The 25,582-nt window shown below is 36.4% G+C and overlaps 1 protein-coding gene across 3 annotated transcripts in view; it reads right to left on the bottom strand.

The window, feature by feature from the left end:
• Positions 1-25,582, bottom strand: part of CEP83 (centrosomal protein 83) — a 113,458-nt gene that overhangs the window by 62,766 nt on the left and 25,110 nt on the right. The window contains exons 2-5 of one of the 3 annotated variants that reach the window (XM_079937177.1): positions 6,998-7,189; positions 5,889-6,068; positions 5,463-5,735; positions 4,880-5,030 (exon numbers count right to left, since the gene is read on the bottom strand). In XM_079937177.1, the coding sequence (XP_079793303.1) occupies positions 4,880-5,030; positions 5,463-5,635 (324 nt within the window). In that variant the 5' untranslated portion in view covers positions 5,636-5,735; positions 5,889-6,068; positions 6,998-7,189. The remainder of the gene's footprint in view (positions 1-4,879; positions 5,031-5,462; positions 5,736-5,888; positions 6,069-6,997; positions 7,190-25,582) is intronic. The other 2 variants (XM_079937178.1, XM_079937179.1) reach the window with 2 other exon arrangements.

The raw sequence follows: 25,582 nt of genomic DNA, 5'->3' as shown, positions 1-25,582 counted from the left end.
GGTTGAACCATAGTGCTCTACACCTGAAACTTAAATACAAAAAATTTTTTTTTAATTTAGCAGATATGTAAAGAAGCCTGAAAATACTACCCACAATAAATAGGAAAAGAAAATCAACCAACCAACACCAACCCAGAAGTGACTGAGATGCTAAAATTAGCAAAGACATTAATATAGTTACTATAACTGAATTCCACATAAAGCTACAGTAAAGATTGAACATGTCAAGGAAAATATGAAAAAAATCAAAATTGGACTTCAGGATAAAAACTACAATTTCTGAGATGAAAAATGCACTATAAAATGACTGGCAGATTAGACACTGCAGGAAAAAAGATCAGAGAACTTAAAGACATGACAACAGAAACTATCCAAAATGAAACAAAGAGACAAAAAAGATTAAAAATAAATAAACAGGGATTTCCCCTGGTGGTCCAGTGGTAAAGAATCCGCCTTAAAATGCAGGGGACACGGGTTTGATCCCTGGTCAGGGAACTAAGATCCCACATGCTGAGGGGCAAATGAGCCCACACGCCACAACTACTGAGCTCATGTGCCTCAACTAGAGAGCCTGCATGCCGCAAACTACAGAGCCCACATGCCACAACTAAAGAAGAGAAAAAGCTGCACGCCACAACTAGAGAGAAGCCTGCATGCCGCAACCAAGAGCTCATGCGCCGCAATGAAAGATCCCGCGTGCCGCAACTAAGACCCAACACAGACATAAATAAATAAATTTAAAAATAAATCTTTAAAAATAAACAAACAGAACATCAGTGAGTTATGGGAGAACTTTCAGTGGCCTACTAGCAAAGTCCCCAAAGGAAATCAAATAGGAGGCAGAAAAAAATATTGAGATAAAGTATCTAAAATTTTTCTAAATTTGATGAAAACTATAAACCCACAGACTCAAGAAGCTCATTAAACCTCAAGCACCAGAAACATGAAGATATGTGCAAAGGCAGGTCAAATTACTGAAAAGCAATAAAGAAAAAATCTTAAGAGCTGACAAGAAAAAAAGACACACTAGATAAAGAGAACAAAGATAAAGCTAACAACAAATTTCTTATGTGACACATAAGTGAGAAGACAGAAGAGCAACATCTTTAAAGTATTAGGGGAAAAAACTGTCAATCTAGAATTCAATACTCAGCTGAAATACCTTTAAACACCATTTCTTACATATACATACAAAAGCTGAAAAAATTCTCACCAGTATTTCTGTACTATAAGAAATGTTAAAGTCCATAAGATGGAAGGAAAATGATACTGATGGAAAAATGTATCTACACAAAGGAAAAAACAACACTGCAATTGGTAACTACACAGGAGTCTTGTGATCAATGAGGTCTCTGATAAAGAAAAAAATCTATGGTTAGAGATGCTTATCTCATAAGAAACTTATTAACAACAAGCACACACATTAAAAAATCTATCTTCCTCCCCTCTCCCTCTCTCTCAAAGCTGACATACACCAAAGACATAGAATTAGAGGGTTAACTCAATGTCATATTAGGAGGAAATTATGCTGTGTCTTACATTTCTAATGGAATACTGCCACTGCTTGTCTGAAAAGAAACTTAAAAGAATGCTCTGTCATACAACCGTCTATGTGTCATTACCTATACTAAATATATAAAAAATCTTCAATACTCCAACATTTGTCATATTAATAATACAAAACAATATTAACGCATATATGTGGAATCTAGAAAAATGGTATAGATTAACCTATTTGCAGGGCAGGAAAAGAAACACAGATGTAGAGAACAGATGTGTGGACACAGCAGGGGAAGGGGCGGGTGGGATGAACTGGAAGATAAGGTTTGACATAAATACACTACCATGTGTAAAACATGTGTAAAACAGATAGCTAGTGGGAACCTGCTGTATAGCACAGGGAGCTCGGCCTGGTGCTCTGTGATGACCTAGATGGGTGGGATGGGGGGTGGGGGGAGGGAGGTACAAGAGGGAGGGGATATATGTATACATATAGTTGATTCAGTACATTGTACAACAGAAACTAACATAACATTGTAAAGCAATTATACTCCAATAAAAAAATAATAATAATACAAAACAGACCAGAATTTTTCAAAGAATATTTTGATTTAAGGGGGCAAATATTGCTGTGCCAGAGACTCTTAAAAGATTAATGACAAACTGAGTATTAAATTTTGCTCTGAGCTTCCTAGCAGCCAAATAAAATGGTAAACATACTGGTTTACACAGTTTTCATTACCTGGCACAAAGAAAGCATATAAATGTTTGGCAAAGTAATTTTTTAAAACTTTTTTCAGAAACATATAAAATGACTCCCATATCTTTAAAAAAGGTTTTGCTCACATGTTACATAACAACAATGTAATAGCTAACTTGTTGTAACCACTTACGACATCAAAGCACCATACTAATAATTTCTAATCATTGATTCATTGCAACTTTACAATCATCCTATGAGCTAGGCACTATTATTATCCCCATTCACTACAACTGCACAAGTGATGCAGAAATATTCTTTAAATGAATGTCTTTTACATTGTTTTTCTATGAAGCCAGAGATACTAAATTCTAAATGTGAAAAGGCATTTTGCAGGTAGACAATACATGTGTATTTTTAAAATAATCATCTTTCATAAAACCTTCATTGAAGTATTTCTTGCTGATTTTACTTTGCTGAATTTACTTAACTCACAATTTGTACAAATTGCAAACACCCCCTGAAGCAAATAGCTAAACTGCTTCAATACATGTATTTATGTATAAATGCTTCTTTCAGTTATTTCTGCCAGGTAAATATCACATAGAAATCAGATATGTTTATTTTGAAAAACAAACTTTAACAGATAAATTTTATTTATCAGCAAACATTTGGGAAGCTATCACATGAAGAAATATCCAGAGTTATTTTGTGTAGGTCCAAGGAACACTGCAATAACCAACAGGGAGGCTACAGGGAGGATGATTTCCTTTCAATATGATAGAGAAAATGCTTAACATCCTCCAATCCATAAATGGAAGTGTATCACTTTACAATTCACTAGGTTCTCTAGCACTGAAAGCACTGAAGCACAGAATGAAGAGCTCTGTGTCCTAAGAGTTCCAAATGGGAATTCTGTTTTGAAATTTATTGCCTCACAGTTCTGGAAGCCAGAAGTCCAAAATCAAGGTGTCAGCTAAGTGTTCCCTCTGAAAATTGTAGGAAGAACCCTTCCTTGCCCTGTCCTAGCTTGTCTTGATGTGCTGGCAATCCTTGGCATTCCCTGGCAGCTGCCACACTTCAATCTCTGCTTCTGTCATCATAGGACGTTCTCTCTGCTCCACCACCACCCGTGTGTTTCCGTCTCTATGTCTTTTCTCTTCTTCTTATTAAGGACATCAGTCATATTATATTAAGGGCCTGTCATACTTCAGTACGACCTTATCTTAACCTAAGTAATTTCATCTGTAAAACCCTATTTCCAAATAAAGTCACATTCTGAGGTACTGGGAGTTAGAACTTCAACTTATCTTTTCGGGGACACAATTCAATTCATGACAGATATGAAAGAGAACTAGATGATTATCAACTCTAAGATGCTAAGGCTCTAGATACCTATGAGACAACAAGTGCAACATTATACTATATATGAATAGAACAATCCCAACTCGCTCATTTATTCTACTTATTCATGTCATTCATTTAACAAATACTTGCTAGGCACCATCCTGAGCACTGGAGACACACTCCACCTGCCGTCGTGGAGTCTGTATTCCAACAGAATAAAAATTGCCATCATTTATGAGTAGCTACTATGTGCCAGACACCGTACTGAAAATATACAGGTTATAATCTCATTAGTCCTTACAGCAACCCGTTAGATAAAAACCTTTATGCCCTTTATCACGTGAGAAAACTAAGGAATAGAAACATAACTATTTGTTGAAGGTCATCACCTTCCTGGTGAAATGACCCTTTTTTTTGGTTATAAAAACGTTCTTTTTATCTTTAATGATACTCTTTGTCTTGAAGTCTATTTTATCTGATATTAATATAGCCACTCTAGTCTTCTTAGGCTATTTTGCATGTGCTTATTACAAATAAGCATGTCTACATGTTACTCTCAAGAAACAGTGATTACACCTTCAATGCCTGAAAAGAATACTTTGAATACCTTGGGTTTAGTGCTCACAGACTGCATTCATATAGGCCTCAATTTCTGCAAAACAAATTAATCCACCAATTCTAAAGGTTTAAATTATATTTCCCTCTTCAACTCACATTTCAGAGGTTTTTATTTGTTTAAATGTCCTAAATATGTATACGTAGGAATGAAACAGTAAACATGGTGGAGGGTCCAACCCAAGCTTAAGTGGTGGTGTTTCCAACAATGGAAGATTTCGAGATAATACGGAATGACAAACTCCTTTAACACTGCTGTCAAAAGAATACATGAATTGGATAATATGCCACACTGGATGACTTGAAAGATGGCTTTTCACTCTATCAACCCATGACTCCAATATTAATAATGCCTTCTTGTAACAAGCACTAGATCAATACTTAAATCCTATACACCTTTATTTTTAAAAATATTTTTAAATTGTGAATTTTTATCAATACAAACTGGCCTTTCCTCCAATTATTCTGAAGAGTAAGATATTATTTAAATCAGAACAGGAAATATAATACAAACTTACCTAAAATAACAGTTTTGTGGCTAAACCCTACAGGGTAGCTAACATTCTAGAGTATATGAAAGAAGATTAAGTTATACCACCTAGAGATACAACAAAATATTCATTAAGAATATAGGGAAAATTTACCAAATTTACCAAAATTATTTATTTCCACTAAATATCTGACTACTTTTATACTAATTTGAATATATTTTCTTACCTGCAGCTTCATTTCTTCTAAGTCTTTAGTTTTCTCTACTAACTCCCCTCGTAGCTCTTCAAGCAGCAGCTGAAATTTTTCCTGGTGAGTTTGCTTTTCATTTAATAGGCGCTTGAGCTCATTTTGTGACTTTATGTACTCATCCTGCAACCTGATTTTTTAAAAAGAAGAATTTAAGTGTATCCTTTGCTTTCTAATCGCATTACTTTATGTGAAGTCAACCAAAACTACAGAGCAAGATCAACATCATATATTTATTAAACTTACAAATATAATTGCTTTACAGTTTCATTTATTATTAACACTGTAATTTCTGAATGCAATTTTACTTTGAAGGGAAAAAAACATATTTAGCCACCTAGATACATTTAATTTTATATGTCTTGCTACTTTCAAAACAAGACTTTTACAAATTTATAATCCACTTGATTTAAAGAAAATTTACTTGTATTTTAAAAGTTTTAAATGTATATTGTATACTGCAAAATAACAAAATTATACTGTATGTTCCAGAGCAAACATTTAGAGAAAATAAAAAATTTTAATCAAGCCTCTCACTTCCAAATTTAAGTAATTTATTTACCTTGTGTGTTCAGCTTTCAGAGTCTGATAATTAGTTTTATGATGTTCACATCGTAACCGTTCATCAATTAACATTTTTTGGAACTCAGATTGAGAACTTGTCAGCCCACTGTCTCCACCAGGAGGAAAAATGGTGGGAAAAGTGTCCATATTGGTAAGTGAGCTGACAACCATGTAAAAGCAAGTCTTGCTTTCTTATTGTCTTAGTTTTCTTTTCAAGAGTATTTTTCACTTTCTTCGTGCTAAGACAGAATCTCGGGAGGCCAAATTATACCTGAAGAGAGAAATACACTTAATTAGTGATCAGTGAACTCCTTCAGTATTATATACTTTTTATCACTTATTATTCTCCTTATCATTTCTATAACAAACACAATTTTCAGATTTTCAGTTGTTCATAAAATTCAAGAATAAAGTTGAATCATACCTTAAATTTTCTTTACTTCCATGCAGTTTCTGTGCCCATCAAGGTCATATTTTCAAGTATTAGCCTAACTAGATGTAACGACTCTTCCAGTATAGGTAGTCCCAGAGTCACAAATCACCAATGTTTCCTGAAGTTACTGAGGTAAACTTCAAGAGTGGATTCTGGTACGAAATCCATACTCTGAAACCAGGGGAAAAGCTATTTGGAACTTGATAAGTGTCTGGGGAGAATCACAGTCTTCACAAAGATGACCTTCAGCATGTAATTATGTCTGTGATTAATGCTACAAAGGATCTTTTATTTGACACAAGGTGACTGCACTCAGGCTGCAGATTCAGAGAATAAATCAGTCAACATATAAATATTGATCATCTATGTATTATGCACTGTGCTAAGAACAGGAAAGTCAATCACCTCAGCTATCCCCAAAAGCACCAATCCAGGATTATGAAAGTAACCAAATATTTGCTCTATCTAGAAGTAAAATATGACACAGTGTTCTTACTGTAAATAATTAAAAACAAAAAATTTAATCAAAACAATTCTGTCCCTTTTAACTTCATTCATCTTTTTCAAAACTATTATATATATTTTTTCCTAACAGTACCTCCCTTAGTCATGGGTAATTATGAATTACCTTTTCTTACTACAAGAGACCATCTTTAGCCTACACAACCCCACCATTAAATTACTGAGTCTTGCTTGAACTACATCATTTCTGATAAATTAACGTGATGTCTACGTATTACATAAGAACACTTTTAAACTAAAATTGAGGTTGCTTTGGTTTCCTGCTTTATCTATTTTAACAGAGGGGTAAAAGTCCTTCAAGGACACTTTACTCCTTATTCTTCGGTTAAATGTGCACAAGGATTCAACCTTTGCAAATGCAGAGTGCACTGTTTGTAGTAGCAGCTGCCACAACATTATCCTGTCAAGAATATACATTTGCCATGGAATTAATAAACTGGATCATAAAAGTGGCATGTAATTTTTTTTAATTAATTAATTTTATTTATTTATTTTCAGCTGTGTTGGGTCTTCGTTGCTGTGCACAGGCTTTCTCTAGTTGCAGCAAGCAGGGGCTACTCTTCGTTGCGGTGCCCGACCTTCTCATTGCAGTGGCTTCTCTTGTTGCGGAGCACGGGCTCTAGTCGCGTGGGCTTCAGTAGTTGTGGCATGCGGGCTCAGTAGTTGTGGCTCGCGGGCTCTAGAGCACAGGCTCTGTAGTTGTGGCGCATGGGCTTAGTCGCTCCGCAGCATGTGGGATCTTCCCAGACCAGGGCTCGAACTCGTGTCCCCTGCATTGGCAGACGGATTCTTAACCACTGCACCACCAGGGAAGCCCTGGCATGTAATTTTGATTCTGCTCTTTGATGCAAATTAATTTTTAAGAGACAGAAATATACAATAAACATATCTAATACTTTCTAATAATATCACCAAAAGGCATTATGAGGTTTTAGTTTTAATTAGCTAAAAGCTTACAAGTCAAAAGTTACCCTTCAGTCCTACTACTAGTAAAAGAAAGATTTCCAAGGTAAAATGAGTATCTTTTTTCCTCTGTATTCCAATTAACTTGACAGTGAACATTCTCACTGACCCCTACCCTAAAATGAGAGTTAAGTCCTCACAGAAATAAAATTTACAAAGACCTGAAAGTTTCTGGAAAATAAAATTAAAATGATTTATCTCCTTCCCTCTTGGCACTGAAATATTTACTAGACGTACTTTCCAGGACTTCACTAATTTCAGAATATCCCTTTGTCAATCACCACCACCATTACTTCATCTCCAATTCTAGTTTCTATGCAAGCATACGTGTACTGCCCCCTTGTATTTTCCCAAGCCAGGAGGATTTCTCCTGTTCCAAGTTGATGTTTGCAATTTCATTACTTTTTAATATGTTAATTTTTTGAATAATAAAGCTAGAATATACCAACATACATCACCAGTAGGTACTACACCCAAATGCATGATATACTTTCCCCTCATACCACAAAAAATACGTTAATTTGCGTGCGTGCGCACGCGCGCGCGCACACACACACACACACACCCCTATAGTAAGCTTTCTGCAAAGTTACCTGTATCAAAATGATAAATCTGCTTATCCCCTGGCCCAATCCTAGGAATTTATTCTATGACAATAGCTGGATGAGTACCCAAATGTAATTATAAGAATTTTCTTTGTGACTTTTTTTAATTAAAAAAATGAAAAAATCAGAAATAAGCTAAACTTCCATAAATAAAGGTTTATCTATACTATACATTAAAAAGGACAAGTTAGATCTGTCCCCACAGCATGGTGAAGAGTATAAATGACAGATACACACACACATATGTTTACATACACATAAAAAGAGTCAAATAGTGGTACAGCAAGCAGCGAATAGTGGTAACTTCTGGGGAAATAATAATGGGGGGACTCCCTGACAGGAAAACTTGCACCTTGCACTTTCAACATTTTACTGTTAAATTTTATTTTTAACAACTACAAACTGTTTTCCAGATAATGAACAATTCTATCACCCTGTATTCAAATTATCTTAAACCAAATTCATTACCCTTGCTTTCAATCTACCTTCAACATCCTTACTTTCCAGCTTCTGATATTGATACCAGTATTATGCTACCATTCATCCACACTTACAACCTCAAAGTCTTCTCTGCTTTCTCTCTCAACTTCCCATGTATGAACAACAAATACTCTTTCTTTAAAATGCATTCCATTCTCTCCATTCCTACTTATCCACAAAAAGTCAAGCTTGTATCATCTCATAACTAGACTATTAGAGCTTTTTATTATCCCTGCTTCCAATATTTTCTCCTAGTCTACCCTCCAAACACTGCCAGATTAACAGTCAGAAACTGTTATTTGATCTCTCATTCTCACTCAAAAGCTCCCATATATGAGACAAAATCAAAACACCCAGTCTTGCAAAGCAATACACAATCAGCCCCAATCTACCTTGTGTAATCTCATCTCCTACCATCTGCCAAGAATATTCTACTCCAGCTAGCCCCTGAATAAACATGCACATCACACCTTTGTTCACACAGATTTTGTCTTAGTTTGTGAACCCTATACTAATGAAAATGGACTCTAGTATGCACGATAATCACTAACTGTTCTCTATTTCTGTGATGACTGAATATAAATAGGCTTAAACACAGTAGTTAGATACTGGAAAGAAATCCTTGACTCAAAGTTATGAGCCCCTGGGTTGCATTTGCCAATAGCCTTTTCCAGAATTTTCTCCTCTAGGAATAGTTAAGAATTACAGAAAACTATCTGCCAATTTGTGTGAAACTAACCAAGGTCAGAATGAATTTTTTATCTGTTTTCAAGTACTCTGCACATATAACATATCCAGTTCTCTAATTCAGTAGTAATCAACTTATCAATAATAATCTTGAAAAATATAGTATGGTAGTCCTCCAAATAGATATCTAGTGTCATAGATAGAAAGGCCTCATAAAATAATTCTTTCTCTGACCTTCAAAAGTGGTCCATCATTCTATATTCAAGGTTACAAAGAAAGAACTTCTATTTTTTTATACTAATTATATAAGGACGTTTTAAATGGAAACGTCCTTAGCTAAAAATGGAAAACCCCAACTCAGTTACCATATAATCTATCTCTTATACCAAGAAATCTGAAGACAGTCTTCTATTACCAGTAATAGAGGATTAAGTAATTTGGATCAAGCCTCCCGCTAAGGACAGCAAGAAAAGCTGGATACATACTTTTTTTAAATCAGCTTGAAGACACTGGAAAACAAAAGAATAAATATTTACTGAGATGGGAACGGGGAAAGATATGGATGCAGAAAGATGAGACTGGCACTTGGAACCACCATTCCCCTAGAGGTATCTGCCAATTCCAGAGAGGTAGCTGGGAGACTGAATGCCCTGGGACAGTCTTTAAATTCAACGAAAGATATATTAAGTCAGCAAGGAGTGGAGAAGCCCTGGTGAACACCCTTCATTTCGGATAGAGACTTCAAAGGCTGCCTCTTAGGAATAAGGGTAATTCAGAAGAAAGATATTAGACTAGACCTCAAATTGCTCTAAAAAATAAATATGTGACACATACACACATGTAAAAGTTCATGGGAAGATAAGGTAACATGAATTAAAGCCACAGAAACAACAGACGACAAGCAGACACACAGGGTCTCACTATTAAAGAGTCATCAGACAATGGATCTAAAAGAATTTTTTAAATTCTAATTGTGTACAAAACAATAGAAAAGAAGGTTGAGAAATTTGGGAAAGGATTAGAAACCATAAAAAGAAACCAATGGAAACTCTAAACTTGAAAAATGTGATAACCAAAATCAAGAGCTCAACTGAGTGGGTAAACCAGCCCAGATTAGACATAGTTTAGGAAGTAATTGGAAGACAGCTTAAAAGAATATGTTCAAGAAAAAGTAGAAAGATAAACAAGGATGGAAAATATAGAAAAGAAGGAAAGAAATAGAGAATAAAGTTAAAACGTCACTTTAACAGACATGAAATTGGAGTCCCAGAAAGAAAGGAGAGAACAGAGCAGAAGCAATACCTCAAAAAAAAAAAGAAACAAACCAGTTTGACATCATCCCCAAACTGAGGAAAGGTTTGACATCATCCCCAAACTGAGGAAAGGTATCAATTCTCAGATATAAAAAGTCCTACAGGGACTTCCCTGGTGGTCCAGTGGCTAAGACTCCACGATCCCAATGCAGAGCGTCCAGTTTCAATCCCTAGTCAGGGAACTAGATCCTACATGCCACAACTAAGAGTTCACATGCCGCAACTAAAGATCCCGCATGCCACAACTAAAAAGATAATATTGTATATGTTGCAACTAAAGATCCCACGTGCCTTAACTAAGACCCGACACTGCCAAATGAATAAATACCAAAAAAGAAAGTCCTACAATCCCCAAGCACATAAATAAAAAGAAATCCACACCTACGCACATCACATTAAGACAGCTAAAAACAAAAATAAAGGGAAGATCTTAAAATCAGGCAGAAAGAGACAAGGTGCCTGTAAATAAGAGCAACAAAAAGACAGAAGTGACTTCAACAGTGAAGGCCAGAAGACAATGTACAGTGCTGAAAGAAAACAACTGCCAAACTAACATTCGATAAATACAGCAATACTACAACTTTGAAAAATGATGGTAAAACAAAGACATTTTCAGAGAAACAAAATAAATTCATCCCTAAAGATGTACACTAAAGAAACAGTCAAGGACGTTTCATACACAATGAAAATTCTTAGATGTGAACTTGACAATGCAGAAAGGAAGATTAAAGGAAACCATAAATATATGCATAATTTGAATTGAATATTAATTGCATAAAATATTGATAATAGCTTGTGGGATTTTAACATATACTGACTTAAAATACATGATATAAATGGTATATAAGACAATAAAGGTAGAATTACAAGTGCAAAAGAGTCCTTGCACTGTATGGGAGAAGAGTAAAAGTATCAATTAACATTCTATTTTGATAAGTCAACAATACACATTGTAAAGGAAATGGGTTGGCAAACTACACTCCATGGGCCAAAGTTGGCCTGTAGCCCTTTTTGTATGGCCCCAAGCTAAAAAATGTCACCTCCTTTTTTAAGAGTTAAAATAAAAAGAATGAAAATAGATGTAAAAATCCTCAACAAAATATTAGCAAATCAAATACAGCATGTTTAAAAAGAAGTATACACCATGACCAAGGAGGATTTATTCCAGGCATGCAAGGTTGGTTCAATATTCAAAAAAATCAATTACTATAATCCATTACATCAACAGCCTAACGCAGAAAAATCACATGATCATATCAATAGATGCAGAAAAAGCATCTGACTTTTTGCATCTGACAATGCAACACCTATTCATGATAAAAACTCTCAACAAATAAGGGACAGACAGATACTTCCTCAATTCGATAAAGAACATCTACAAAAAATCTACAGCTAACAGCATACTTAATGGTGAGAAAAATAGCATTCCCAGTAAGAACAAGAACAAGCAAGGCTGTCCCTTCTCACCACTCCTTTTCAAAACTGTAGTGGATGGCACTCAGCTAACATAGTAAGAAAAGTAAAAGGGATACAGGAAGAAAAGGAAGAAATAAAACTATCTTTGTTTGCAGATCACATGATCGTTCACAAAGGAGAGCCAAAAGAGTCAATTAAAAAAGCAATTGCCCTAGGGTCTTCCATGGTGGCACAGTGGTTAAGAATCCGCCTGCCAATGCAGGGGACACGGATTCAAGCCCTGGTCCAGGAAGATCCCACATGCTGCGGAGCAACTAAGCCCATGTGCCACAACTACTGAGCCTGCGCTCTAGAGCCCTCATGCCAGAACTACTGAAGCCCACACACCTAGAGGCTGTGCTCTGCAACAAGAGAAGCCACTGCAATGAGAAGCTCGCACACTGCAACAAAGAGTAGCCCCCGCTCACTGCAACTAGAGAAAGCCCAGGCGCAGCAACGAAGACCCAAAGCAGCCAAAAATAAATAAATTAATTTTTTTAAAAAAGGCAATTCCCCAAACTAATAAGCAATTACAGCACAATTGCAGGATAGAAGATTAATATACAAAAGTCACTTTCTTCCAACAGCAATAAAAAAATGGAATTTGAAACTTAAAACAATACCATACACATTAAAACCCCCCAAAAATGAAACAGGTATAAATCTAAAAAGATATGTATAAGACTTATGTGAGGAAAATGATAAAACTTTGATGAAAGAAGTCAAAGAATAAACAATAAATTATTTTAAACATCTTTACTGGAATATAACTATTTTACATTGCTGTGTTAGTATCTGCTGTGTAACAAGTGAATCAGCTATATATGTACATATATCCCCACATCCCCTTCCTCTTGCGTCTCCCTCGAACTCTCCCTATCCCACCCCTCTAGGTGGTCACAAAGCACTGAGCTGATCTCCCTGTTTTGTGGGGCTGCTTCCCACTAGCTATCTATTTTACATTTGGTAGTGTATATATGTCCATTCCACTCTCTCACTTCGTCCCAGTTTACCCTTCCCCCACCCCGTGTCCTAAAATCCATTCTCCATGTCTACATCTTCACTCCTTTCCTGCCCCTAGGTTCTTCTGAACCACTTTTTTTTTTAGATTCCATATATATGTGTTACCATATTGTATTTGTTTTTCTCTTTCTGACTTACTTCACTCTGTATGACAGACTCTAGGTCCATCCACCTCACTACAAATAACTCAATTTCGTTTCTCTTTATGGCTGAGTAATATTCCATTGTATATATGTGCCACATCTCCTTTACCCATTCATCTGTCGATGGACACTTAGGTTGCTTCCATGTCCTGGCTACTGTAAACACAGCTGCAATGAACACTGCGGTACATGACTCATTTTGAATTATGGTTTTCAAAGGGTATATGCGCAGTAGCCGGATTGCTGGCTCGTACGGTACTTCTACTTTTAGTTTCTTGAGGAACCTCCGTACTGTTCTCAATAGTGGCTGCATCAATTTATATTCCCACCAAGAGTGCAAGAGGGTTCCCTTTTCTCCACACCCTCTCCAGCATTTATTGTTTGTAGATTTTTTGATGATGGCCATTCTGACTGGTATGTGGTGATACCTCAATGTAGTTTTGATTTGCATTTTGCTAATGATTAGTGATGCTGAGCAACCTTTCATGTGTTTGTTGGCAATCTGTATATCTTCTTTAGAGAAATGTCTATTTAGGTGTTCTGCCCATTTTTGGATTGGGTTGTTTGTTTTATTGATATTGAGCTGCATGAGCTGCTTGTATATTTTGGAGATTAATCCTTTGCCTGTTGATTCATTTGCAAATATTTTCTCCCATTCGGAGGGTTGTCTTTTTGTCTTGTTTATGGTTTCCTTTGCTGTGCAAAAGCGTTTAAGTTTCATTAGGTCCCATTTGTTTATTTTTGTTTTTAGTTCCATTTCTCTAGGAGGTGGGTCAAAAAAATCTTCCTGTGATTTATGTCATAGAGTGCTCTATGTTTTCCTCTAAGAGTTTTATACTGTCTGGCCTTATATTTAGGTCTCTAATCCATTTTGAGTTTTTTTGTGTGTATGGTGTTAGAGAGTGTTCTAATTTCATTCTTTTACATGTAGTTGTCCAGTTTTCCCAGCACCAATTATTGAAGAGGCTGTCTTTTCTCCATTGTATATTCTTGCCTCCTTTGACACAGATTAGTTGACCATAGGTGTGTGGGTTTATCTCTGGGCTTTCTATTCTGTTCCATTGATCTATATTTCTGTTTTTGTGCCAGTACCATACTGTCTTGATTACTGTAGCTTTGTAGTGTAGTATGAAGTCAGGGAGCCTGATTCCTCCAGCTCCATTTTTCTTTCTCAAGATTGCTTTGGCTATTCGGGGTCTTCTGTGTTTCCATACAAATTGTAAAACTTTTGGTTCTACTTCTCTGAAAAATGCCATTGGTAGGTTGATAGGGATTGCATTGAATCTGTAGATTGCTTTGGGTAATATAGTCATTTTCACAATACTGATTCTTCCGATCCAAGAACATGGTATATCTCACCATCTGTTTGTATCAACTTTAATTTCTTTCATCAGTGTCTTATAGTTTTCTGAATACAGGTCTTTTGTCTCCTTAGGTAGGTTTATTCCTAGGTATTTTATTCTTTTTGTTACAATGGTAAATGGGAGTGTTTCCTTAATTTCTCTTTCAGATTTTTCATCATTAGTGTATAGGAATGCAAGGGATTTCTGTGCATTAATTTTGTATCCTGCAACTTTATCAAATTCATTGATTAGCTCTAGTAGTTTTCTGGTAGCATCTTTAGGATTCTCTGTGTATAATATCACGTCATCTGCAAACAATGACAGTTTTGCTTCTTTTCCGATTTGGATTCCATTTATTTGTTTTCTGTCTGTGACTGCTGTGGCTAAAACTTCCAAAACTATGTTGAATAATGGTGGTGAGAGTGGGCAACCTTGTCTTGTTCCTGATCTTAGTGGAAATGATTTCAGTTTTTCACCATTGAGAATGTTGGCTGTGGGTTTGTCATATATGGCCTTTATTATGTTGAGGTAAGTTCCCTTATGCCTACTTTCTGGTGGGTTTTTATCATAAATCAGTGTTGAATTTTGTCGAAAGATTATTCTGCATCTATGGAGATGATCATATGGTTTTTATCCTTCAATTTGTTAATATGGTGTATCACATTTATTGATTTGCATATATTGAAGAATCTTTGCATTCCTGGGATAAACCCAACTTGATCGTGGTGTATGATCCTTTTAATGTGCTGCTGGATTCTGTTTGCTAGTATTTTGTTGAGGAGCTTTGAATTTATATTAATCAGTGATATCGGCCAGTAGTCTTCTTTTTTTGTGACACCTTTGCCTAGTTTTGGTATCAGGGTGATGGTAGCCTCACAGAATGAGTTTGGGAGTGTTTCTCCCTCTACTACATTTTGGAAGAGTTTGAGAAGGATAGGTGTTAACTCTTCTCTAAACGTTTGATAGAATTCGCCTGTGAAGCCATCTGGTCCTGGGCTTCTGTTTGTTGGAAGACTTTTCATCAGAGTTTCAATTTCAGTGCTTGGGAATGGTCTGTTTATATTTCCTATTTCTTCCTGGTTCAGTCTCAGAAGGCTGTGTTTTTCTAAGAATTTGTCCATTTCTTCCAGGTTGTCCATTTTATTGGCATATAGTTGCCTATAGTAGTCTCTCATGATCCTTTATATTTCTGCAGTGTCAGGTGTTACTTCTCCTTTTTCATTTCTAATTCTGTTGATTTGAGTCTTCTCCTTTTCTTGATGAATCTGGCTAATGGTTTATCAATTTTGTTTATCTTCTCAAAGAACTAGCTTTTAGTTTTATTGATCTTTGCTATTGTTTCCTTCATTTCTTTTTCATTTATTTCTGATCTGATCTTTAAGATGATTTCTTTCCTTCTGCAAACTTTGGGGCTTTTTTTGTTCTTCTTTCTCTAATTGCTTTAGGTATAAGGTTAGGTTGTTTGAGATTTTTCTTGTTTCTTGAGGTAGGATTGTATTGCTATAAACTTCCCTCTTAGAACTGCTTTTGCTGCCTTCCATAGGTTTTGGGCCATCGTGTTTTCATTGTCATTTGCTTCCAGGTATTTTCTGATTTCCTCTTTGATTTCTTCAGTGATCTCTTGGTTATTTAGTAACGTATTGTTTAGCCTCTGTGTGTTTGTATTTTTTACAGTGCTTTTTCCCTGTAATTGACATCTTGTCTCACGGCAATGTGGTGGGAAAAGATACTTGATACAATTTCAATTTTCTTAAATTTACCAAGGCTTGATTTGTGACCCAAGATATGATCTATCCTGGAGGATGTTCCATGAGTGCTTGAGAAGAACGTGTATTCTGTTGTTTTTACATGGAATGTCCTATAAATATCAGTTAAGTCTATCTTGTTCAATGTCTCATTTAAAGCTTGTATTTCCTTATTTATTTTCATTTTGATTGATCTGTCCATTGGTGAAAGTGGAGTATTAAAGTCCTATACTATGACTGTGTTACTGTCAATTTCTCCTTTTATAGCTGTTAGCATTTGCCTTACGCATTGAGGTGCTCCTATGTTGAATGCATATTTACAATTGTTACATCTTTTTCTTGGACTGATCCCTTGATCATTATGTAATGTCCTTGTCTCTTGTAATAGTCTTCATTTTAAAGTCCATTTTGTCTGATATGAGAATTGCTACTCCAGCTTTCTTCTGATTTCCATTTGCATGGAATATCTTTTTCCATCCCCTAACTTTTAGTCTATATGTGTCCCTAGGTCTGAAGTGGATCTCTTGTAGACAGCATATATATGGGTCTAGTTTCTGTATCCATTCAGCCAGTCTATGTCTTTTGGTGGGAGCACTTAATCCGTTTACATTTAAGGTAATTATCCATAGGTATGTTCCTATTACCATTTTAATTGTTTTGGGTTTGTTATTGTAGGTCTTTTCCTTCTCTTGTGTTTCCTGCCTAGAGAAGTTCCTTTAGCATTTGTTGTAAAGCTGGTTTGGTGGTGGTGAATTCTCTTAGCTTTTGCTTGTCTGTTAAGGTTTTAATTTCTCCATCGAATCTGAATGAGATCCTTGCTGGGTAGAGTAATCTTGGTTGTAGGTTTTTCCCTTTCATCACTTTTAATATGTCCTGCCACTCCCTTCTGGCTTGCAGAGCTTCTGCTGCAAGATCAGCTGTTAACCTTATGGGGATTCCCTTGCATGTTATTTGTTGCTTTTCCCTTGCTGCTTTTAATATTTGTTCTTTGTATTTAATGTTTGATAGTTTGATTAATATGTGTCTTGGTGTGTTTCTCCTTGGATTTTTCCTGTATGGGACTCTCTGTGCTTCCTGGACTTGACTATTTTCTTTCCCACATTAGGGAAGTTTTCAACTATAATCTCTTCAAATATTTTCTCAGTCCCTTTCTTTTTCTCTTCTTCTTCTGAGACCCCTATAATTCGAATGTTGGTGCATTTAATGTTGTCCCAGAGGTCTCTGAGACTGTCCTCAGTTCTTTTCATTCTTTTTTCTTTATTCTGCTCTGCAGTAATCATTTCCACTATTTTATCTTCCAGATCACTTATCCGTTCTCCTGCGCCTCAGTTATTCTGCTATTGATTCCTCTTAGAGAATTTTTAATTTCATTTATTGTGTTGTTCATCATTGTTTGTTTGCTCTTTAATTCTTCTAGGTCCTTGTTAAACGTTTCTTGTATTTTCTCCATTCTATTTCCAAGATTTTGGATCATCTTTACTATCATTACTTTGAATTCTTTTTCAGGTAGGCTGCCTATTTCCTCTTTATTTGTTTGGTCTGGTGGGTTTTTACCTTGCTCCTTCATCTGCTGGGTATTTGTCTGTCTTCTCACTTTGCTTAACTTACTGTGTTTGGGGTCTCCTTTTTGCAGGCTGCAGGTTCGTAGTTCCCACTGCTTTTGGTGTGTGCCCCCAGTGGGTAAGGTTGGTTCAGTGGGTTGTGTAGGCTTCCTGGTGGAGGGGACTGGTTCCTGTGTGTTCTGGTGGATGAGGCTGGATCTTGTCTTTCTGGTGGGCAGGAACGATTTTAGGCAGGCTCTCTGCTAATAGGTGGGGTTGTGTTCCTGTCTTGCTAGTTGTTTGGCATGGGGTGTCCAGCACTGGAGCTTTCTGGTCATTGAGTGGAGCTGGGTCTTAGCATTGAGACAGGGATCTCTGGGAGAGCTCTCGCCGACTGATGTTACGTGGGGCCGGGAGGTCTCTGGTGGTCCAATGTCCTGAACTTGGCTCTCCCACCTCGGAGGCTCAGGCCTGACACCCAGCCACAGCACCAAGACCCTGTCAGCCGCACGGCTCATATAAGTGGCATCATACGGTATTTGTCGTTTTGTTACTGGCTTATTCCATTTAGTACAATGTCCTCAAGGTTCATCCATGTTGTAGCATATGTCAGAATTGCCTTCCTCAGGAGTCTCCTCAACAGTCCACTTGGCCAGCGTGTTCCTCTCCCCAGCCTCACAGAAGTAACCTTTGTTCTCTCCGTTCCTTTCACTCTTTGGCCTTACCGTAATAGAGACTTTCCACGCCTTAACTATTTTTTTTTTTTGCTCTGGGTATCCCTCACAGCACGTGCTCTTTGCCAGTGGTTACCAACTTCCTTTACAGTTCCTGTGCTAGGCTCTGAGGAGCCTCCTCCCTCCCACCTCGGGGCAAAGGGCAGGCAACAATAAAATGTTTATATTCATGGATAGGAAGACTAAATATGGCCAAGATGTCAGTTCTTCCCAACTTGGTAGATGAATTCTATACCATCCCAACAAGTTATCATGTGGATATCAAGAAACTGATTCTAATATTTATATGGAAAGGCAAAAGATCTAGAATAGCCAACATAATATTAAAGAAGAACAAAGTTAGAGAACTGACACTACCCAACTTCAAGACTTACTATATAAGCAACAATAATCAAGACAATATATCAGCCAAAGAATAGGCAAATGGATCAATGGAAAAGAACAGAGAGTCCAGAAACAGACTAAATTATAGTCAACTGATCTTTGACAAAAGAGCACATGCAAAAATAACACACATAAATAATATGTGGATCTAGGCACAGACTTTACACCTTTCACATAATTAGCTCAAATGGACTACACACCTCAATGTAAAATGCAAAACTATCAAATTCTGAGAACATAGGAGAAAATCTACATGACCTTAAGTATAGCAATGACTTTTTAGATACAACACTATAGGCAAGATTCATGAAAAAATATTGACAAGTTAGACTTCATTAAAATTAAAAATTTCTACTCTACAAAAGGCACTGTCAAGAGAATAAGAAGAGAAGCCACAGACTGGGAGAAAATATTTGCAAAAGATATATCTGATAAAGGACTGTTATCCAAAATATACAAAGAACTCAAACTCAACAATAAGAAAACAACTGGATTAAAAAATGAGCCAAACATCTCACCAAAGAAAATATACAAAGGCAAATAAGCACATGAAAAGATACTGCACATCACATGTCATCAGTGAATTACAAATTAAAGCAACAATGAGATACCACCATGCACCTATTAGAATGAACTAAACCTAAACACTGACAACGCCAAATGCTAGTGAGGATGTGGAGCAACAGAAACCCTAATTCATTGTTCTTACCATACAATCCAGCAACTGCACTCCTTGGTATTTACCCAAATGAGCTGAAAACTTACATCCAACAAAAACTGGCACACAGATGTTTATAGCAGCTTTATTCATAATTACCAAACCTTGAAAGCAACCAACGTGTCCTTCAGTAAGTGAATGGATAAACTGTGGTATATCCAGACAATGGAATATTATCCAGCCTTAAAAAGAAATGAGCCATGAAAAGATATGGAGGAATCTTAAATGCATGTTACTAAGTGAAAGAAGCCCATCTAAAAAAGGATACATATTGTAGGATTCCCATATATTCTGGAAATGACCAAACTATGGAGACATTAAAAAGATCACTGGTTGCCAAGGGTTAGGGGAAAAAAGGGGATGAATAGGCAGAGCAGAAAGGATTTTTAAAGCAGTGAAACTATTCTGTATGATACTATAATTATAGAATACATGCCAATATACATTTGTTAAAACCCACAGAATGTACAACACCAAGAGTGAACCGTAATGTAAACTCTGGACTATGGGTAATAATGACATGTCAATGTACCACTCGGCTGTGGGATGTTAACAGTGCAGGAGGCTGTGCATGCAGGGGCAAGTAGTGGGTACATTGGAGCCCTCTGTACTTTCTGTTTGATTCTGATGTAAATCTAAAACAGCTCTATAAAAGGAATGAAGGAAGGGAGGAAGGGAGAAAAGAATACATAACAGAAACCATGCATGGCCTGAAGAGCCTAAAATATTTGCTATGTGACTCTTCATAATAAAAGCTTGCGAACCTTTCTCTAGGATAACCATTAACGCATGCTAAAAGGGTGGAAAAATTAAAATTACTCAAATACTCTAAAAAAGGGTTTCTCAACATAGAAGAGAAGTTTGGAAGGAAAACCATAACTCAACTATATGACTTTTTTATAAGACAATTGTAAAACATAAGGGCACAGAAAGGTTGAGATAAAGATAATACAAACATCAATCAAAAGAGATGGTGGAACTATATTAATGTCAAATAAAGTTGATTTTAAGGCAAAATGTACTACTAAAGATGAAGGATACATTAATAATGATAAAAGGTTAAGTACACCAAAAAGATGTGACAATTTTAATTTATATACAGTAAATGAAGAGGTCAGAACTACAAGGAAAAAGAGACAAATTCACACTCTTAGGGGGAGAATTTAACCACTATTCTTGGTAACCAATAGAACAAGCAGAAAAAAATAATCAGTAAGAATACAGACAATTTAAACAACACAATTAATCAACCTGACCTACTGACATATATAGAAAACTGTATCCCATAACTATAGAATACACATTCCTTGTAAGCATACACATAACATTCAGAAATGACCACATGCTGGGTCTTAAAAATATCTCACATTTTTTAAAAAAGCAAACTTATACAGAATGTTTTCTGACTACAGTGCAATTAAACTAGAACTCAATACCACAAGATAACTGGAAAATTATATATGCTTAGAAATAATACATTTCTAAATAACTTATAAACCAAAGAAAAGGTCACAATAAAAATTAGAAAATATCTAGAACTAAAGAAAACAGATTAAAACTTGAGGGATAAAGACATCTGCTTCCAGGAAGATGGAGCAGGTGTACATTACCCTAATCCCACTAATACAACTAAAAGTCCCAAATAGTATATATATGACATACATAACATGACTCTGAAAAACGGAGACTAGAAGGCAGACCAGCCAAGGACCCCGGACATAAGAACCAACACAATGGCATGCTCCCTGGGTTTTCTTTTTCCCTCACTTATGCCCAACTTGGAACTGAAGAAGCTGGCAGTGGGTTCACATACACCACCACCCCAAAAAAAACCCTGTTTCTCTAGCCAAAGTAACAAGAAAGGGGAAGCCCAGCAAGACAAAAAAATTTTAGACAGTATCAACTTACTACAGGCAAATACAACCAAAAAAGTTGTGGTTTCACCCCCATCCACGCAAGCAAAGGCCAAGTGGAGAGGCCAGGTTGTAATGAGTTACCCCAATACCCTACCTGGATAATCTACAAGCAGTAGGAAGTTGGGACTTTCATCTCTGCTGAGAAGTAATAAAGCCCCATGCTCCTGCAATGTTAGTGGAGACCACATGGGTCACCTGAACTTTCACCCCACCAACAATAATAAGGATTAGCACATTCCTCAATCTGCTGAACTGTCAGAGAAGGTCTAGTGGAGAGTAAGGGCTGGCACTACCACTCAGTAATAACAAGGCTACCCTTTCTACGGTGTCAGTAGAGACCACATGGGAAGCAAGAAGTCCTCGCCACCCAACAAGAAAATGATGATCTTCCATAACTCAGGTGTCAACAGAGGCCAAATGGGAAAACTAGACTTTTACTCTCATCTGGCAATAATGAGGTAGCATTTCCCCCCTTTTCTCCCACCAGAGAGGTGTCATGAAAAGCCAGCTAAAACAGGTTTAAATAGGATCCAAAGTCTCATAACATAAAACCCCAAAGGTCCAGGTTTCAATAGAAAATCACTGGTCATACCAAGAATGAGGAAGGTCTCAAATTAAATGCAAAAAGACAACTGCTAGATGCCAACACTGAGAAGACAGAGATGTTAAAGTTATCTGACAAAGATTTTAAAGAAGTCATGATTAAAATGCTTCAGTGAGCAATTACAAACAAGCTTGAAATACATGAAAAAAGAAAAAGTCACAGCAAACAGATACAAGTCTCAGCAAAGAATTGAAGATATAAAGAAGAACCAATGGAAATCTTAGAAATCAAAAATACAATGACCAAAATAAAAATCTAAGTATGAGCTCAACAGTAGAAATAAAGATAGACAAAGAGGAAAGAATGAACTAGTAGAATAGAAATTACTCAGCTTAAACAACAGATAGAAAATAGACAAAAATAACAGATGCTCAGGGACCTGTAGGAATAAAATAAAACGTCTACCATTCATGTCATCAAAGTCTGATTCCATTTATATGGAATATCCAAAATAGGTAAATCCATAGAGACAAAGCAGACTGGCAGCTGCCAGGGGCTGGGGGGAGGGAATAGGGTAATGGGCACAGAGTTTTCTTTGATGTGATAAAATGTTTTGGAACTAGATAGAGGTGGTAGTTGTACAACGTCGTGATTGTACTAAACGCCACTGAATTGCGGTTTTGTTTTATGAATTTCACCTCAATTATAAAAAACTTCAGCAAACTAGGAACTAAAAGGCACATCAATTTGATAAAAGGTGTGTTCAAAAAGAATACAGCAAACACCATGACTGATTTCAAAATCTTCAATGCCTGCCTTTGAGAATGCAATCAAGACAAGGATGTCCAATATCACCAATTTTATTCAACTTTGTACTGAAGATCTGGAAAAAGACAAAGGTATAAAAGGTTAAGAGAAAACTGGAAAAGGAAAAATAAAACTTTATCTACAGATGTTCTGATGGTGTATACAGAAAATCCAAAAGAATTTACAGAGAAATCATTAGAAAAAGCAAGTTAGTAAGGTTGCTAAGTAGATTAACATACAAAAATTAATTGCATTCTACATACCACCAACAAAATATTTTAAAGACATTCTTTGTTTATGGGTCCTCTGGGTATTCTCTTTTGTGAAATGTTTATTTGAATCTTTTGCCCAATTTTTTCTACTATCTTTTTATGTACTAATGTGTAGGAATTCTTTATAAAATTAAAATCACAATGAGAAAACCAAAAAGGTTGATGGTAACAAGGTCAGAGAGAATGGGAAGCATGATAGCATATCCACTTTGGGAAAAAAGCAAGCATTATCTAAAGTTAAAGAAATGCATATATATTATGACTCAGCAATTCCTCTACTTGATATATAACTAACTGATATGTGAGTACAAGTACACCAAGAGATTTCTGTTGGAATAATACTGTTCACAGCAGTATTATTCCTAACTGAAACCTAGAAACGAATTTCCATGAACAGCTGAAGAACCAAACTATGGTATAAAGGAACTAGTACTATATGGCAATGTAAAGCCACAGATGGACTCTATATAGGTGGATATCACAAATACACTATGCAAAAGAAAGACACACACACAAAAGTACTCAATTATTCCAAACAACTAAACTTCAGAAAAAATAAAAAACAGACAAAACGACAGTATTTGGAGAATACATGCCTGGGTATGTTTAGGTTGTGATTAACACAGAAAGTCAGGATAATGTTACCTGAGGAAGGCTGGTAGTGTTCTACTTCTTGATCTTTGTTGAGGTTACACTTTGGTTTGCTTTGTAAATCCCTCAGATGGACATTTTTCTGCATTTTTTTTTACATGTATATTATAATCAACTTTTTAAAGAGGTCAAAATTTTCCATTTTTAAATTCAAAATTCTAAATTTTCATTCAAAAATTAGTCTCAGTATTATCAAGGACCCTGGTCTTTCCCATTCTTCTGCCAACATCCTGCTGTCTTAATTCTCCTCTCAGTTGTGAGGGTACCACAGTTTCAGATATCACATGGATACACAACAATGTGTAAAAGGACCATTTCTTCCACCAATTCTGTTTATTTAGTCTTTTTGTTTCTAAAGTAAAATGTACATATAATGAAATGCATAAATTTTAAGTATACAATTCCATGAGCTCACAAAGGAAGAACCTAAGACTATTCCATTGTTTAAATATAACACATTTTGTTCTCTTACTGATGGGCATTTGGATTGTTTCTGGTTATTATGAATAAAGCTGCTTGTACAAGACTTTTTGTAGACACGTTTTCAGTTGGTGACAAGTGTAAATATATGAGTGGAACTGCTAGATCATGGAGTATATGTTTATAACAAACTGACAAATCTTTTTCCAAGTAGTTGTACCATTTTCCATTTCAATCAACATGAGAGTCGTTTCCTCCACATTTTTGCCAACATTTGGCGCTGTCAGTTGTTAAAAGACAAACTGAGGCACATTAAAATTTTCAAGAGTTTATTTGAGCATACATCCATTCCAATTGGGCACCACCTAACCGAAAGCAGTAGGAGCATACCACCAATAGGAGCTAGTGCAGAGGGTTTTACAGAGATGCGGAACCAAAGCAAGGAAAGCATTTGGTTGGCTACAGGTTGAGGAGTTTTCTTATTTGGAAAACCCTAGTTGGCTGTAATTGGTTGTTCTTAAATTTCACTTTCTGGGATTCAAGTGCATTGATTCTGGCTTAGGTTTTGGTTTGCTTACATAGGCTACCAAGGCATTACAGCCACCACAGTCTAATGGCCTCTTTAATTACTTTAACATTGTCTTTTTTTTTTTTTTTAACATGGTCTTTTTAATTTTAGCTATTCTAGGGGAAGTATCTCATTGCGGTTTTAATTTGCACTTCCCTGAGGCATCTTTTTTTTTTTTTTTTTTTTTTTTGTGGTACACGGGCCTCTCACTGTTGTGGCCTCTCCCGTTGCAGAACACAATGCGCAGGCTCAGCAGCCATGGCTCACGGGCCCAGCCGCTCCGCGGCATGTGGGATCTTCCCGGACCGGGGCACGAACCTGCATCCCCTGCATCGGCAGGCGGACTCTCAACCACTGCGCCACCAGGGAAGCCCTGAGGCATCTTTTTTACGTATTTAATGGCCATTCACAGATCTTCTCAATGAAAAGATCTTTGCTTTAAGAAGGATCACAACAAAGACTGTCTACCTTGCAACTTACTAGAAACAAAACAAATTTTAAATTCATCTCAGTGCCCTGACTTACTGGTGGCTTCGTGAGCACAAACTGCTGTTTTCTACCTCCATATCTTAGCAAATACTAATTTCCTTGCCCTGAAGGTCTTTTCTATCCCCTCTGCACTCTGATCTAGTGAATTCCCAGTCAGCCTTCAAAACCTTGCTCAGGAATGCATTACTTCCTCCATGAAGTATTCCTGACTCTCGCAAACTTATTATGTAATTATTCTATCTTCTATCTTGTAATTTTTTAATATATGTAACACAGGCAATGTAACTTCGCCCAAGGGAAGAAAACCTGTCTTACTCATATTTATAACCCCCACACCTAAAACAAACACAGGTACATACTGG

Source organism: Stenella coeruleoalba, assembly GCF_951394435.1.
Source record: "Stenella coeruleoalba genome assembly, chromosome: 11".
NCBI classification, from domain to species: Eukaryota; Metazoa; Chordata; class Mammalia; order Artiodactyla; family Delphinidae; genus Stenella; species Stenella coeruleoalba.
This window is presented reverse-complemented; position numbering and strand designations above follow the sequence as displayed.